Source organism: Gopherus flavomarginatus, chromosome 1 (genome assembly GCF_025201925.1).
Source record: "Gopherus flavomarginatus isolate rGopFla2 chromosome 1, rGopFla2.mat.asm, whole genome shotgun sequence".
Taxonomy (NCBI): Eukaryota; Metazoa; Chordata; order Testudines; family Testudinidae; genus Gopherus; species Gopherus flavomarginatus.
The window spans coordinates 345,754,287-345,772,823 of record NC_066617.1 but is presented as its reverse complement, the minus strand read 5'-3'; the positions used below and the strand labels follow the sequence as shown (position 1 = coordinate 345,772,823).

General features: G+C 49.7%; 1 protein-coding gene across 1 annotated transcript in view; it reads right to left on the bottom strand.

Moving 5' to 3' along the window:
* The window catches only part of VSTM5 (V-set and transmembrane domain containing 5), a 32,052-nt gene extending 16,909 nt beyond the window's left edge, over nt 1–15,143 (bottom strand). Inside the window, exon 1 of the mRNA XM_050942720.1 lies at nt 14,015–15,143. Within this exon, the coding sequence (XP_050798677.1) occupies nt 14,015–14,099 (85 nt within the window). The 5' untranslated portion in view covers nt 14,100–15,143. The remainder of the gene's footprint in view (nt 1–14,014) is intronic.
* Between the last annotated feature and the right edge of the window lie 3,394 nt (nt 15,144–18,537).

Sequence of the window (18,537 nt, the reverse complement as noted above, 5' to 3'; positions counted from 1 at the left end):
CCCTCCCCCTCAAAACCTAAGTGGTGCTGCAACCTCACCAGCCAGGTGGAAACACCACTCACTCAGATTTGTCCCGGCTGCCTCTCATGATGGAGAGGTGGCCAGGCCAAACCTGAATGAGTGACATTGTGACCAGGGGCTGGACTCTTTCACTTCTGCCATAACCACCAAACTATCAGAGGGCTTGCCATGCCCCACCAGAAAGTCAGATGCTGCCCCTAAGGGGGAGAATCCCCTCAGCTGAGAACCTCTGTTCTAGGGAGTAGAAGGGGGCAGGCGGGCAGCACACAGAAGTTTTGCCTAGAGAGGCAATTGTCTTGTATATCACATGGTCTGTCTAGTTCAGGGGTAGGCAACCTATGGCACGTGTGCCGAAGGCAGCACATGAGCTGATTTTCAGTGGCACTCACACTGCCCGGGTTCTGGCCACTGGTCTGGGGGGCTCTGCATTTTAATTTAATTTTAAATGAAGCTTCTTAAACATTTTAAAAACCTTATTTACTTTACACACAACAATAGTTTAATTATATGTTATAGACTTATAGAAAGAGAACTTTTAAAAATGTTAAAATGTATTATTGGCACACAAAAAAACTTAAATTAGAGGGAATAAATGAAGACTCAGCACACCACTTCTGAAAGGTTGCCAACCCCTGGTCTAGTTTAAGGAAGAGGAAGGCAATTTCCCTAATGCATAGGTCCCAAAATTCTTTAATCTGGGCCTGCCAGTAATACTTATAAGGAAGAAGAAATGTTTGCAATTATAGTTCTACAGCAATATGTTTTACTTTCACAAGAAAAGTGAAAGAATTCAACATGATGAGTGATATTAACTCTATTTAATGTTGGATTTGTTTGGAATTCTTGCAGAAGCAAAACTTATTTCCACAGGAATATCATGCCAATATATAGCACTTGCTAGGCAGTATTGCAAATTTGTCTCTTGCTTCAAGCTGTAATAAAACTGAATACGTAATAAAACTGGGCTGTTATGTATTCCCTAGCAAAGGTGACCTTTGATCCAGATGTGTGTGTGTTGTGCCTTCAGCTGTTTAATATGTGTAGTGTTGTCATACAGAAAACATATCCTGCAGAGCCAGGACTCTGAAAGTTTTTCACACAGTGAATGCTTCCTAAGCTAGAGCCCCTCTTATGGATCCCGCCCTTTGCAGCCCTCGAGGCAGCTATCTGTGGTACTTACATGGGCCCCATCATGGAGGAATGTGAGCTCTTCATGATATTTAATGCATTTATCCTCACAGCACCTCTGTGAGGGAGGGCAGTGCAAATATCTCCATTGTACAGATGAGGAACTGAGAAAAAGACGGTTACTCACCTTTGTAACTGTTGTTCTTCGAGATGTGTTGCTCACATCCATTCCAGTTAGGTGTGCGCGCTGCGCGTGCACGTTCGTCAGAAACTTTTTACCCTAGCAACTCCAGTGGGCCGGCAGGTCGCCCCCTAGAGTGGCGCCGCCATGGCGCCCGATATATACCCCTGCCGGCCCACCCGCTCCTCAGTTCCTTCTTGCCGGCTACTCCGACAGTGGGGAAGGAGGGCGGGTGTGGAATGGATGTGAGCAACACATTTCGAAGAACAACAGTTACAAAGGTGAGTAACCGTCTTTTCTTCTTCGAGTGATTGCTCACATCCATTCCAGTTAGGTGAATCCCAAGCCATACCTAGGCGGTGGGGTCGGAGTGAGAAGTCGCGGCATGGAGCACTGCAGATCCGAAGGCCGCGTCCTCTCTTGACTGCTGGACCAGGGCGTAGTGGGAAGCAAAGGTGTGGACCGATGACCAGGTCGCTGCCCGACAGATTTCCTGGATGGGCACACGGGCGAGGAAAGCCAGCGACGACGCCTGCGCCCTGGTAGAATGCGCAGTCACACGGCCCGTAGGAACGTGGGCCAGCTCATAGCAGGTCCTGATACAGGACATTACCCATGAGGATAACCTCTGCGAGGAAATGGGAAGCCCCTTCATGCGGTCCGCTACTGCCACGAAAAGCTGGGGGGATTTGCGGAACGGTTTGGTCCTCTCCACATAGAACGCGAGAGCCCTACGGACATCAAGCGAGTGGAGCTGCTGCTCCCTGCCTGAAGAGTGAGGTTTCGGGAAAAAAACCGGGAGGAATATCTCTTGGTTGATGTGGAAGGCTGAGACCACCTTGGGGAGAAAGGCAGGGTGTGGCCTCAGCTGCACCTTATCTTTATGGAAGACTGTATACGGGGGGTCTACCGTGAGGGCCCGGAGTTCCGACACCCGTCTAGCTGAGGTAATAGCTACTAGAAAGGCAGTCTTCCAAGAAAGATAGAGTAGGGAGCAAGTAGCTAACGGCTCGAAGGGGGGCCCCATGAGCCGAGACAACACCAGGTTAAGATCCCAGGTCAGGGCAGGGAGTCGGACGTTAGGGTATAGACGTTCCAGCCCCTTCAGGAATCTAGTCACCGTCGGGTGAGAAAAAACGGAGCGGCCATCCCCACCCGGGTGAAAGGTGGAGATAGCCGCCAGGTGGACCCGCAAGGACGATATCGCCAGGCCCTGTTGTTTGAGGGACCAAATATAGTCCAAAATATTGGCCACCGAAACTTCCATCGGGCGGAGACCTTTCTCCACGCACCAACAGGAGAAACGCTTCCACTTGGCCGAGTATGTCGCTCTAGTGGAAGGCTTCCTGCTGCCCAAGAGTACCTCCCGTACTGGGGTGGAGCAGCGCAACTCAGAGCTGGTCAGCCACGCAGGAGCCACGCTGCTAGGTGCAGCGACTGGAGGTCCGGGTGACAGAGAGTCCCGCGTTCCTGGGTGATCAGGTCCGGGTGAAGGGGCAGGGGAACTGGGTCGGCTATGGCCAGGTCCAGCAACATGGGGTACCAATGCTGTCTGGGCCACGCCGGGGCTACCATGATCACGCGGGCCCTGTCCCTGCGCACCTTCAGAAGGACCCTGTGGACCAGCGGGAACGGGGGGAATGCGTAGAACAAGTGGGTCGTCCACGGAATAAGGAAGGTGTCCGCTATAGACCCGGGTTCCCGGCCCTGAAAAGAGCAGAACGCCTGGCATTTCCTGTTCCCCCCGGACGCGAAGAGGTCCACACGGGGACAACCCCACCTCTGGAAGATCGAGAGGGCGACGTCCGGGCGAAGGGACCACTCGTGGGAGAGGAAGGATCTGCTCAGGCGGTCCGCCAGCGTGTTCCGTACTCCGGGGAGGAAGGAAGCTGTGAGGTGAATGGAGTGGGCTATACAAAAGTCCCAGAGTCGCATCGCCTCGTGACATAGGGGAGAGGATCTGGTGCCGCCCTGCTTGTTGATATAGTACATGGTCGTCGTGTTGTCGGTAAATACCGCGACACAACGACCCTGAAGCTGGTGATAGAACGTTTGACAAGCAAGGTGGACCGCTCTCAACTCCCGCAAGTTGATGTGCAGCTTCACCTCCTGCGGGGACCACAGGCCCTGTGTTCTCAGGGTTCCCAGGTGGGCCCCCAGCCGAGATCTGAGGCATCCGTCGTTAGGGACATCGAGAGCTGGGGCGGGTGGAATGGGAGCCCCGCACACACTACGGACTGGTCTAGCCACCAGCTGAGAGAGTCCAACACCCCCTGGGGGATTGTGATCAGCATGTCTAGTGGTTGCCTTGCCGGCCGGTAATGTGCGATGAGCCACGACTGGAGGAGCCTCATACAGAGCCGAGCGTAACCGGTCACAAATGCGCATGCTGCCATGTGGCCTAACAGGGTTAGACATGTCCGTATCGATGTCAAGGGGGCTGCCCGCAAACGCTGAACGATCGCCGACAACGCCTGGAACCTTGGCAACGGCAGAAGGGCCCTGGCCACGGTGGAGTCCAGGATGGCCCCAATGAACTCCACCCTCTGCGCGGGGAGCAGGGTGGACTTGTCCACATTGATCATGAGGCCCAAGGTAGCAAACAGGCCGGTGATCCTGCGGACTTGGCTGCAAACCTGTAGCTCCGACGTGCCCCGAATTAACCAATCGTCTAGGTAAGGGAACACGTGGATACGACTGCGCCGAAGATGTGCCACAACGACGGCCATGCATTTTGTGAATACCCTCGGAGCCGTAGAAAGGCCAAATGGGAGGACTGCAAATTGGTAGTGAAGGCGGCCCACCACGAATTGAAGGAAACGTCTGTGGTGTGGCCATATGGCAATATGAAAATAAGCGTCCTGCATGTCGAGGGCGGCATACCAGTCTCCCGGATCCAGGGATGGGATAATGGTCCCCAGGGATACCATGCGGAACTTCAACTTCACTAGGTACTTGTTGAGCTCTCGCAGGTCGAGGATAGGCCTGAGGCCTCCCTTGGCCTTGGGGATCAGAAAGTAGCAGGAATAAAACCCCTTGCCTTTCTCGTTTTCCGGAACCGCCTCTATAGCTCCTTTGTTGAGGAGCGTCTGTACCTCCTGTCGAAGGAATTGCTCGTGAGAGGGGTCCCTGAAGAGGGACGAGGAAGGGGGGGCGGGAAGGAGGAAATGGTACAAACTGCAGGCGGTATCCCGTCTGCACCGTGCGTAAGACCCAGCGGTCCGATGTTATTTGGGTCCACACCTGGAGGAAAAATGAAAGGCGGTTGGAAAACGGGGGGGAAGGATCCGTGGGGGAAACTGTTATTGCGCCCTCGGGCGCACCTTCAAAACGAAGGTTTGGGCCCAGGCGGGGGCTTGGAGGAGCTTTGATTCTGCCCCCGTTGGTTCCCCGACTGTCTGCGCCTTCCATTCCTGCCGCGGCGCCTATTAAGGTCCTGCCGCTGGCGGAACTGGGGGTATGGCCGACGCTGCTGCTGTTGTTGCGGCCGGAAGGGTCTGCGCTGCGTCCCAGGCGTGTGCATCCCGAGGGAGCGCATAATGACCCGATTGTCTTTAAGACTTTTCAGTCTCGGGTCGGTCTTTTCTGAAAACAGGCCCTGGCCTTCGAACGGGAGGTCCTGGATGGTATATTGGAGCTCCGGTGGAAGGCCAGAAACCTGAAGCCAGGAGATGCGGCGCATCGTTACCCCCGAGGCGAGGGTACGGGCAGCCGAGTCTGCAGCGTCCAAAGAGGCCTGTAACGAGGTTCGTGCAACCTTCTTGCCCTCGTCAAGAATCGCCGCGAATTCTTGATGAGCCTCTTGTGGCAGCAGCTCTTTAAACTTGTCCGCTGCCACCCACGAGTTAAAAGCGTAGCGGCTAAGAAGGGCTTGCTGATTGGAAACCCTGAGCTGAAGGGCCCCAGCCGAATAGACCTTGCGGCCGAGGAGGTCCATACGCCTGGCCTCCTTGGATTTGGGGGCTGGGGCTTCCTGTCCGTGACGCTCGCTCTCGTTCACCGACTGCACCACCAGGGAACATGGTGTTGGGTGAACGTGGAGGTACTCATAGCCCTTGGAGGGGGCCATGTACTTCCTTTCGATGCCCCGTGCAGTAGGGGGGATGGAGGCCGGCGATTGCCAGATCGTATTGGCGTTGGCCTGGATCGTCCGAATGAAGGGTAGGGCGACCCTGGTGGGAGCATCGGAGGAGAGGATGCTGACGACGGGGTCCTCGATCTCAGAGACCTTCTCAGCTTGCAGGCTCAGATTCTGTGCTACGCGCCTGAGGAGGTCCTGATGTGCCCTGAGATCTAGCGGAGGAGGGCTATTGGAGGAAGTGCCAGCCACTGCTTCATCAGGAGAGGAGGATGAGGAGACCCCTGGCAAGAAAGTGTCCAGCGGGGGGTCCGCCTCAGCCCTCTCCTCTGGCTCAGGAGCAAGACCAGGGTCTTGTTGCTTCAATCCTTCCTCCCCCTCTGGGGAGGGAGGAGGGCGGGACAATGACGCCTCCGGCACCCTGTGCTCCGCCGTTGCAGGCCTAGGAGGAAGCTGTTGGGGGCCCTGGGCTTGATGGTACGCCCAGGGTGTCCAAAACCCCCACTGCTGCGGGCCCTGGTCCTGTTGCGGAGGGTCCTGGAAGAGGGCCGCTTGTCTGTCGGTGCCCAGCGCATATACGCTGTCCGCCTGTGATGACACCGACTGCTGTCTGGAAGGCCATGGCGGGGCCGACCGCGGCTGGTAAGAGTCTCCGCGGTCCGGCACCGAAGATGTTCTCGGTGCCGGGGATCGGTACCGGGAGTCATACCAGTGCCGGGATCGGGACCGGGTTCTGTCTCGGTGCCGGGATCGGGACCGGTACCGGCCGCTGCTTCGGTGCCGGGATCGGGACCGGGACCTGCCACCGACGCGGTGCCGGGAGGTCGACCGGGACCGGGACCTGCCACCAGCTCGGTGCCGGGAGGTCGACCGGTGCGCTGAACGATGGTGAGACTGGCTCCTAGAGTCCCGGTGTTGGTATCGGCGGCTGGAACCAGAGTGTGACCGTCTGGAGGCCGATCGGTGCCGCGAGTACGACCGGTACCGCCGAGGGGAGCGGTGCCGGGACTGCGAGCGGCGGCGGGATCTCGAGCGACCGTGGCGTCGGGACCTCGATCGCGAGCGTGAGTCCCGAGACGGCGCCGTCATCATGGGCTTGCCCCTGGACGCTACCCGCACCGGAGGTACCGGGGGTGGCGGCTGAGTTGACTCAGTCAGGGCAATGAGGTCCCGTGCCGAGGCGAAGGTCTCTGGAGTGGATGGGACCAATAGCTCAACCCCAGATCTTATGGGGGAGCTCGGCGGTACCAGACTCGACGGACCCACCGGGCCCGGAGTCGACGGTGCCGGTAGCGCCACGGCGGATGTCGATGCCGGGCGCTCCATTCGAGTCTGCCTGGCTGGAGTTGCAGACTTCGATGGTCTTGCTTCTGCACCCAGTGCCGGGGAAGGTCGGTGCCGGGGAGTCTTTCCGGTGCCGGTGCGATCCGGTGCTGGTGTAGAGATCACGGCCTGCGAAGCTGCTGGGTCAAGTGCCGCTTCCATTAGGAGAGTCCTAAGTCTCTGGTCTCTCTCCTTCTTTGTTCTGGGCTTGAAAGCCTTGCAAATGCGGCACTTGTCCGACCTGTGCGATTCCCCCAGGCACTTTAGACACGCGTCGTGAGGGTCGCTGGTCGGCATAGGCTTCTTACAGGCCGCACATTGCTTAAAGCCCGGCGAACCAGGCATGAGCCCGGTGCCGGGTGCCGGGAAGGGCTACAGCCCAGACCGGCTAACAACTATGTACAATATTATTTACACTACAAACTAATTAACTAACTATACTTAACACTAACTAACAACGGTAGTAACAACGGTAGTAACAAGGAGAGCTAGGGACGTGGAGGACAGCAATGCCGCGCTCCACAGTTCCAACGACCGACACGGCGGTAAGAAGGAACTGAGGAGCGAGTGGGCCGGCAGGGGTATATATCGGGCGCCATGGCGGCGCCACTCTAGGGGGCGACCTGCCGGCCCACTGGAGTTGCTAGGGTAAAAAGTTTCCGACGAACGTGCACGCGCGGCGCTCACACCTAACTGGAATGGATGTGAGCAATCACTCGAAGAAGAACTAAATGATTTGGATAGGAAGCCAGTGGCAGAGCAGGGAGTTGTATCGGGGTCTCCCATGTCTCAAACTGGTGCCATACCCATTGGGCCATCCTTCCTCTCTCATAGCTAGACTCTGTGTAATTTGTTTATATGAAAAGTAATATTAGGCCACTATTAAGGAAACAAACTGAAAAATCAGCTCACTTTAACGTGATGGTTGAGATTAAAAAAAATCTTGTGGAAATCCTAAAATGGACTTGGACTGGGTTACAGCGCGAAGCAGATGTCTCTACCAAAGACTGATGGATGCTTCACTCTTGTGCCGAACAGCTTTGCGGCTCTCTGAACAGCATTCCATAGACCGCTGAAAAGTACTGTCCTGAAGTTGTTCTTTGTAAACAATAACATGCGGAAATTACTGCACATTAAAAATAGTTTCATTAGAACATCAGCGTCAGTTCTCAGTGCAATGGCAATTCAAGAGGATGCCGTCAGAATCTAGTTCCGACTCCGTTAGCACAGTCGGACTATGATAACTTACCAAGAGATACTGTAACTAAATCTGAGAGAGAAACGGTTTTCCCATCCTGTCAGATAAAAAAAAAATCCTATTCTGCATTGGGGAGAGAGTGACAGCAATCACACCTCCGCCCATCCCAAATCGCCTAGGTTTGCAGCACTCACTTGCAATGTGGAAGACCACATTCAAGTCCCTGCTTTGCCCGAGACTTATTTTTCCTCTTCATTGATCCTATTGTGTAATTTTAAAGCATTGCATATCTGTCCGGAGCATTGGATGGACTTCTTTTTATGACTAAAGTCTGAATAAAGTATATAAAGAATAAAATATTCTTTGGCTGAAACTACAAAGTCCAAACAGTGTCTATCACTTGTCTGCATTTATAAAGCACCTGTCCTTAGATACAAAGAAATGTGCACAAGAGTAACTAAACACAGGAGGGTCCAAGAACAAGCTTTTTAAACAGACATGATTACCCACTCACCCCAAACAAGAACTCTGTTTCCTCAGCTCTCAAAACACACACCTCCATCAACCGAGCTTAACCGCAGTCACCCATTTATCACAGTGTCAAGTCCCTTATCCATTCTGTTATGTCTCTTGCTCTTTATCAATAAACATAACATAAAGGAACTCCATGGGCACAGGGGAGTCCAAGTAACTGTGTTTTCTAAATATATCAAATTTGCAAGGCCCAGCTACATATATGAACTGCTGTTCTGGCAGGGTTGTGGTGGCTTCTGAAACAAAGAATACAATGAGGGACATGCGAGTGCTTACAAAATGTGTAAAGGGATACTAACCCAATTCCTATACAGGACACTCTCTTCAGGCAACATTAGCCCTTCCCCATCCCACCCAAAGTCAGTACCTTACACTGTGATGTGTTACAACATACTTGCTGGACTCTTGAAACTAAAAATGTGGAGGTCACAGTTGAAATTTCCAAAGCCCTGTCCCAGTTACAAATATCAGAATACTATTTTTGTGTATCTTTCAGACATGCCAAGCCTACCAAATGATATAACTAGCATGATCAGGTACACTGTGAATATAAATATAATTTTATAAAAACGGAACCATTTACTTCATACCATGGAACAAACAACAATACTAATAAATATACATCTTCCATATTTGTCAGGAAGGACTTTACTCTAAAATTTTCATTTAATAGAAAAAATATTTACCATTGCTGGGATAACCTGCTGTGTAAGTTAATTGCATGGGCCAAAAAAGCAAGTACTGTAGTGGATTTAAGTGCACAGTCACTTAGCAATCGACCCACAATGTTTTCAGGACTACAGAAGCACTGCTATCAAATTGGTTATAAATCACTGTTATAAGGTGTAATCAATAATTTGAGACAACAGCAATATATAAACTACATAAAAGCAGTCAGTTATTTGTCAGAGTTGTAATTTACACGTAATAAATTCTACCCATTTTCATAGAGGTTTAGGGCCTGATTGTCAAGAACAACGGTGAATGCAAAAGCACACCTAACTTGCATACATGGTTACCAGGATTCTGTGATCAAATTAGGGAGCTGTACACACACACCTTGTCCAGTTATGAGTGTAATAGGCCTGTTGAATGTACAAATACCTAACTTGCATGGGTAAGCACAACAATTGTGCATGCACTTTTTTTGCAAGCAGATTTGGATGAAACAGCTGAAGTATGAAAATCAGAATTTCAGTAGGCAAATAATTAACAAAAATTGTACTGGTGAAGGATGGATATAAGGTGGATAGAAAGCTGGCTAGATCATCAGGCTCAACAGATAGTGATCAATGGCTCCATGTCTAGTTGGCAGCTGGTATCAAGCAGAGTGCCCCAAGGGTCGGTCCTGGAGCTGGTTTTGTTCAATGTCTTCATTAATGATCTGGAGGATGGCGTGGACTGCACCCTCAGCAAGTTTGCAGATGACACTAAACTGGGAGGAGTGGTAGATCTGCTGGAGGGTAGGGATAGGATACAGAGGGACCTAGACAAATTAGACAATTGGGCCAAAAGAAATGTGATGAGGTTCAACAAGGACAAGTGTAGAGTCCTGCACTTAGGATGGAAGAATCCCATGCACTGCTATGGACTAGGAACTGAATGGCTAGGCAGACGTTCTGCAGAAAAGGACCTAGGGGTTGAGAAGCTGGATATGAGTCAACAATGTGCCCTTGTTTCCAAGAAGGCTAACAGCATTTTGGGCTGTATAAGTAGGGGCATTGCCAGAAGAGTGAGGGATGTGATCATTCCCCTCTATTCGACATTGGTGAGGCCCAGGACCGGCGCTAGGGGTTTGAGCGCCCTAGGCGAACCGCAATTTCACCGCCCCGCACGCTGGTCCCGCGGCTCCACTGGAGCTGCCACAGTGGTGCCTGCAGAGGGTCCGGTGCTCCATGGCTCCGGTGGAGCTGCTGCACTGATGCCTGCGGGAGGTCCATCGGAGCCGCGCGAGCAGCCAACCGTCCGCAGGCACAACTGCAGCAGCTCCACCGGAGCCGCGGACCAGCGGACCCTCCACAGGCACCACTGCGGCAGCTCCACCAGAGCCACCAGCCGCCCCCTCTGGCAAAACGGGCCCCACCATTTATTCTGGTGCCCTAGGCGATTGCCTAGGCTGCCTAAATGGTAGCGCCGGCCCTGGTGAGGCCTCATCTGGAGTACTGAGTCTAGTTTTGGGCCCCACACTACAAGAAAGATGTGGAAAAATTGGAAAGAGTCCAGCGGAGGGCAACAAAAATGATTAGGGGGCTGGAACACATGACTGGTCCACAGGGTCCTTCTGAAGGTGCGCAGGGACAGGGCCCGCGTGATCATGGTAGCCCCGGCGTGGCCCAGACAGCATTGGTACCCCATGTTGCTGGACCTGGCCATAGCTGAGGGAACTGGGATTACTTAGTCTGTAGAAGAGAAGAATGATAGCTGCTTTCAACTATCTGAAAGGGGGTTCCAAAGAGGATGGATCTAGACGGTTCTCAGTGGTAGCAGATGACAGAACAGGAGTAATGGTCTCAAGTTGCAGTGGGGAGGTTTAGGTTGGATATTAGGAAATACTTTTTCACTAGGAGGATGGTGAAGCACTGGAATGGGTTACCTAGGGAGGTGGTGAAATCTCCTTCCTTAGAGGTTTTTACGGTCAGGCTTGACAAAGCCCTGGCTGGGATGATTTAGCTGGGGATTGGTCCTGCTTTGAGCAGGGGGTTGGACTAGATGACCTCCTGAGGTCCCTTCCAACCCTGATATTCTATGACACACTAGGGCACTATGGCAGCATAAAGGTACCTTCCAGTGAGTGTAAATGACCTCCACAGAAAAGATCATTTAGGGCTGTGTTTGGAGCTTTGTGGGGAGTTCACAAATTTGATTTCAGCAAAGGCAAACACAAAAAGAATAAAATTCTCAATGGAAAAGTTATACTTTCAAAATTCAATTTCCTCCCAACCTAAGAAAATAAATAGGATAAATTGCCAGCAACTTCCACTCTCAGTGATAGCTGACGCCTATCAGCTTTCAGTACAGCAGCACAGCATCTAACTTGTAGAATCGTTATTGCTGGTGATGTTGTGCAAGATGGAGAAAATAGTTTAATTCTTAGATTGGGGGGAGGGATAGCTCAGTGGTTTGAGTATTAGCCTGCTAAACTCAGGGTTGTGAGTTCAGCCCTTGCAGGGGCACTTAGGGAACTGGGGCAAAAATCAGTACTTGGTCCTGCTAGTGAAGGCAGGGGGTTGGACTTGATGGCCTTTTAAGGTCCCTTCCAGTTCTAGGAGATATTTATTTATCACAGGTTTGTAGGATCAGCACTAAGGATAAAACCCCATTTTGTATTTGTTTACTGAACACATTTGATCCCTCAATGCCAGTGTTACAATGTAATTTTTCACAGTAAAGCCATATTTGTTGTGGCTGCACAGGGCTCTCCTGACATAGGCCCTCCTCACAGGTCCTTTGTATAGGTCAATTTCTCTTTTTACTCCTGAAAGAGTGAATAGGAGCTGTGAAAATTGGCTAAAAGTTCAGTTTCTGTTCTGGTGACAATTCAAAATTGTTTTAAAAGATTTATTCCCCCTATCAGGTGTTTATTTAAAAGGGCTTTGCTGTTTTTTGGCCTATGTGTTGGTGTGGTGCATCGCAAATGTAGTCCTTTTACCTTGCTCTTTAAAGTGACTTGCTTTGATAAATTCATTGTATTGTTCTGAACATGGTAATTGCATGGTAAATGTATTCCTTTCACAGTATGCATTATCTGGCAGAACTTTTCTGCCAGAAAATAATTGCAAACATTTTAAAATCTTTGTCTAACATACATAGTCAAATCTGGCAATCTGAAAAGTAAACATATAAATATATTTTAACATGCAGTCAGTTTAGATCTCTTGAACTTGCCCAATCCAAACAGACAGCCTTGAAAGCAAATATCACACCCTAATCCATTTTCTTGTGAATGACTGCAAGACGACTCTGTGTGTACATGTGCCGAGCTGCAAGGAATAACTAAAAATCCATTCAACACAGAAATATGAATAGACTGAACTGACAGAAAGACACCATTGCTCGTACAATGAGATCTCCATCTCCCGCAGACTATAAATGCTGGACTACAAGTTATTTACCCTGTAGAGATTCAAAATTGAAACTAATGCATCATATACTGGACCTTAACATGGCTACGTAAACTGAGTTTACATCATGCTGATAGCGTATGTGTTTGGAGAAAATCTGGCAGCTATGAAATTGTTCCTAAAGAGGAGAAAGCTTTGAAATAAAATGTTATTGACCATTAGTAAAATTACCAAAGGGCTAATGGCTACATCACTCCCCTACTGTATCCGACTGTAGCTGAAGATATGGAATTTAATCTTTACAAAGATGTAAACTGAAGGACTGTTAAGTGAGATGACTTGCACAGAGTTGCACAGCAAGTCGTTATCAGAGGCAGACACTCCTGACTCCAATTTGAATATCCTCTCTGCTTGTCCTGGCTGCTTCTATTAACCCTCTCCTTGGAAGTAACACAGGAAACATCAGGTCAAATACATACCTGGTTTAATTCCACTGACTGTACTACACCAGGGATGAGCTGGGCTCACTGTCTTTAATGTGCTCGGGATGTTTTGTGTTTCTGAGTTAAGTCTCATTTTAGCTTTTTACTGACTGCATTGTCAAATTTCTCAGTTTTGCTCTGGCCCTTCATGCTAAGTACGGTTTGTTTGCACTAAATGTTCTTGTTTCCTCTCTTTTGTTTAAATATAAAGGAGAAAAATATGATTAGTAGAAGCCTTGTCTTTCTCAGCCAGGGGTGGGAATTACACTTGGTTTCCAGCTCTGCTGGGTCACTATTAAATCCATGTGCACTCATCCTGCCTAGGAGCTGAAGCTCACCCAATGCTGAATGCTCATCTGCTTTCTTACTTCTGCAGAAGGAGTAGGGAACAGAAACTGGGGCTAGATGTCGCCAACTATTAACATTGTCAGGGTAAAGACCAGCAAAGTAGATCTGATTCCCCACAACACACAAACTCCAGGAGCGGGAATGAAAAGTGCTGCCAGAACAGTCTTGGATACTTTTCCAAGGCCAAATACTGTGTAGACTTAAACCCCATGCTGTCTCTCCCCCATTGTGGGGTCCCAGAGCCTGGCCTCCAGCCTGAGCTCGAACAGCTATACTGCAATTAAACAGCCCCTTAGCCTGAGCGTCGCAAGCCTGAGTCAGCTGACATAGGCCAGCTGCGGTGTTTAATTGCAGTTTAACTGAGTTCAGTTTGGCATCAGGGGCTGGAAGTGCATATGCTACAAGACCACAATGTAAACATTCCCCTGCTCTCAAAGACTTAGGAATGACATTGTTTATACACAGCTCAAAGGGCTGGGAGAGAGAGCAGAAACAAAGATTGGAAGAGAGACGGGAAGAAAGGAAACGGGGAAGAGGGGAAAAGAAGGACAGAAAGGGACAAGTAAAAGGAGATGGAGAAATGAAGGTGGGGTGAGAAAGAGAGAGACAAAGTTGGGGACAGCACAAAGCAAACAGAGTAAACTCATCCAGGACACTTACTCTGTAGAGCCCACCCAGCAGCCAGGCAGAGGATCACGATCCCCAAAACGATGCCTTGTCTCCTGCAGCCTTGTAGAGGTCTCATTAGAGAGAAGAGCAAACCCAGGGGATTGCATTTAACAGGGTATCTGGACCAGCATGACCAGCTCTAAGGGCTGCCTGGCTCAGAGCTATCAGGCCTCTCTCCTTCTCCTGAGTTGCTTGCTGCCACTGATCCTAGGGCAGACCCAGTTCAGCTGGTTGCAGGCTCTGACTAAACCAGTTCTCACACTCTTTGTCTCTGCCGGAGCCTGAGATTGTTCTGCCAGCCACACACAAAGCACACACATAAGCGATAGGCTTCTCCCATTGCTCACACCCTGTGATCCTCGGGTATTGATTTAAGATGCAATTGGCTGAGGGCGGCAATGAGAAGAGGAACTACTATGCAGAGCTAGGCTGTAATACACCCAGGAAATGAGCATCTAATTGGCAGTTCTGCAGAGGAGCCAGCAATGCTGCTCCGTTACTGTGCACTATTCCATCATCACCACTTTAGAACTGGGCCACATTCATCCCTGGTGGAATTCTGCTGACTTCAGTGGAGTTAGAGCAGGGAAAAGTTTGTGCCAGTTCCTTTGTTTGGGAGGAAATACATCACAGTGGCAGGGAAACAGACTATATGGGGTATAATGTCCTGCCATAGACCTCTAACTCTGCCCTCCACCCCATCGAGGCTCAAGGTTCAGACACCCTTTGGGGCAACTCCTCTTAGAGAACCTCAGAAGACGAATCTCAAGTGAGGCTGCTGTCTCTTTTATTTCTAGGCACACTGGATTGTTTTACTGTAATATCCAGGAACTCACAGGGTGATGTAAATAACATGAGCAAGCCTGTACAACAGTGGTTCTGTGTTCCTCCACACATGCATGATCAAAGAGTGTAGCAGAACCACCCAACCTCCAGCGCACCTTCTCCCACAGAGATGAGTGACTGCTTTTCACTCCACCACTCATGGGTTGTTGTTTCCCCTCTCTCCAGAAATTAATAAGAAAGTGCTTCATGAGTTACTTAGATTGTAAGCTCCTGGGGACAGGGACTGTCCTTTTGTCCTGTCTACAGACCTAGCACAATGGGATTCTAGTCTATGACTAGGCCTCCTACTCACTATGGTAATACAAACAGTAACTACAATCAGGATGAGTTTTTCCATACTGAAATTAAGCTTGATACACATTTGGGACCTGATCCTGAAAACTCTCAAACACTGAAGACCCGTCTCCCACCCCTATTCACTTTGGCTATTTCACGGGTAAGGGACTCCTCAGTGGGTGGCAGAATAATCCATCCTTTCTCTCACGAGTCATGCCGTTGACTCCGACGGGATGACCCGCATGAGCGAAGGGTTTGCAGAACTGGGCCAAAAGTAGGATTCTTTTCTTCTCTTGCTTGTGTTTTCTTTTCCTTGTGGCATTTAAAAGTCACAGAAGGCATCAGATTGGCTCTGCCAACTCTAGAGATTGAAGTCCTCTAACCACAGAACAGGTGCAGCATAGGCAACAGCAGTGCAAGTTTCCCTACACACATCCAACAGCTGACCTTCGCTCTAACTGGAGGGAGCACCTTCAGGAATGAGACTAGAGTTCATTATCTTTGTACCTAGGGACCTTAGGTGCTAGAACTCAGGGACCTTAGGTGCTGCTACACTACCTGGCTTGAAGAGGTTTCCATCATATACAGGGTTTACAGTTTGGTTCAATGGTTCTCAGCACCCCCACTATAAAAATTGTACCAGCGCCCGTGCTAGGGATACTGGCTGAAGTCCTGTGTAGCCATATACTAGCTAGTAATGGCCATAGGTATAAGTTAGTCTCAAAAACAGCTACCATCTTGTGTCCTTGGAAGAGTGACAGCTCTAAACAGGCAAAAAGCAACAATTCTGCAGTTCCTAATTTGCTCAGCCCAGATGAGGGATTCCTAGGCCTAAGTATCGGGGGAGCCGTGTTAGTCTGTATCCACAGAAGCAACAAGGAGTCCAGTGGCACCTTAAAGATTAACAGATTTATTTGGGCATAAGCTTTCGTGGGTAAAAAACCTCACTTCTTCAGGCCATGGCTACACTGGCTCTTTACAGCGCTGCAACTTTCGCGCTCAGGGGTGTGAAAAAAACACCCCCCTGAGCGCTGCCAGATACAGCGCTGCAAAGCGCCAGTGTAAACAGTGCTGCAGCGCTGGGAGTGCGGCTCCCAGCGCTGCAAGCTACACCCGTAGAGGATGTGGAATACGTGCAGCGCTGGGAGAGCTCTCTCCAGCGCTGGCGCTGCGACCACACTCGCACTTCAAAGCGCTGCAGCGGCAGCGCTTTGAAGTGTAGCCATACCCTCAGATGCAAGATACTAGGCTTAAGTATAGCAGTGTGTTAAGTGGGTACAACTTCACTGAAGTCTGAAGCTGTTTCCTTATTCAGTTAAGTAGTGTTGCCGTTAAGAAAAGCTTGAAAACATGACCCCTTCAAGGTTAAAAATAAGATAAATAAAAAGAATCCAAAATACATTATTTTGGGGGCTTAACTCATGATTTTTTACCACTTGGGTTGGTCAGATTTCTTAGATATAAGTGACTTTCATAGAGTCTGTATGTCTGGCCTCCACAGAGCAGCATATGGTACTATAGTATGCTACATATGTCTGTATATAAGGTGTAGAAAAATTTTATTGTATTATTTTAGAAATGGTGTGTGATCTTGTTATTAAAGATGCTAGGTAATGTATATGCAAAAGGAGGCAGCGTTAATATTACATATACATCCTTAGTTTTGTCATTTCCTGACGAGCATTTAACTGTACAACCTAAACTTTTTTTGAGAGAATTGTTAATAAAATCAAGGTGAATATAAAATTATGCAGCCACAATGCCCAGATGGGCATAGATACCTTCTTCAATGCCAAGGAGTGTGAGTGGCAGCAGGTGTGAAAATAAGCGAGGAGCGGTAATGGTGCGTCTGCAGGTGATCATTGACAGCTTTGCTTGATATGCCCACACATCCAAAGACAGCTCTTCATTGGAGGCCAGAGGTTGTTTCTTGCATAGATGTGTAAATGTGTCAATCAGTGGGCCAATAACGGAGACAAAAACGGAATTTATAAAACTAAGCATACATGACTGTGCTACTGATTGCCACTGTGGACAACTAGCACCCCACTAGAGTCACAGCTCCAGCTCCAGCAAGGATATGTTGCTATGTCATTTTAAGAATTTTTTCTTTGCACCAATGTAGCTATCTTTAGTAGTCACACGTTTCCTATAGTCAAGGGATTGGAGAGGTGTATAACACAGCAGCCTTTTCTCCAAGAGCCATTTCCTTGGTAATTGAATTCCCCAATCCCTGCCATTTCCCCCTCTCCCAACTGCAGGGTTGCACTTTTATAAGGACTTTTTTCCCCTCAGCATCCCTTTCTCGGGTTGGCCCTTTATATTTGGCAGGGGAAAGCAACAGCAGCTCTACAGTGGCTGTTTTGTAATTGGTTGCTGTTGTTTACTTCATCATCCTCTATTCCAGCTGAGAAATAATCTTAACTCCTGTTATGTTTTCCCTCTGTTTCCTGAGGCAGTGTGTTTGGCTTAAGGATGGTTGTACAAGGTGTTGTGCATGACTCAGCAAGTTCGTCCTTTTGGGACAAGACATCTGCCTTCCTGTTTCTCGCACCTGGCAGGATGTCACACTGAAACTGAATCGAGTGAAGAAAAGGGACCAGCGGATCTGGCACTGGTTTAGGTTTCAGGCCATGCGAAGGTTCTCCATGTGTCTGTGGTCTGTAAGGACCTGAACTGTAAATTGGGGTCTTTCAAGGTAGGGTGACCAGATGTCCCGATTTTTCTCACATAGCTATTACCCCCCCACCTCCTGTCCCAATTTTTGACACTTGCTATCTGGTCAGCCTATTTCAAGGAGATGATGCCATTCATCTGCCTAAAAGCTGCATGAACACAGCTATTTGAAACGATAAACATGTCTCTTCCCCTGGCCCAGTAAAGATGGCTCAACTAAGGGGATTCGGACCACAGTTGCACTGCAGTGTGCCAATTACATTTCCGTTTCTCATATGTGCCTTGACTATTTTGTCTGTTTCCGAATCATTACACCTGCCTTTTAGGAGGCCAATGAATTGAGATATTTAGGCGCCATTGTCAGGAATGAGGACGTGCAGCTCCCTGCTCAGTCTCTGGGCAGCCTAAGAGCATAGCTGATCCCCTCAGGGCCACCTGATTGACCGCTCCCACTGATTGGCCAAGGAAGTCAGCAAGCCTGCTCTTTAGCCCAACAGCAACAACTGATCTCTGGCACTCAGTGTACGTGTCCACAGCTGCAATTGCTCCTGTGAAAGCCTTGTTCCTGCCCAGCTCCAGTCTGCTCCAGCTCTGCTTCCTGACTTAGCTTTGACACCAACTCTGGCTCCTGACTCCTGCTCCAACCACTAGGCATGACCACTCACATCCTGGTTCGTGACACTCATTCATTCCTCTTGCAGCTTAGCTGAAATCTA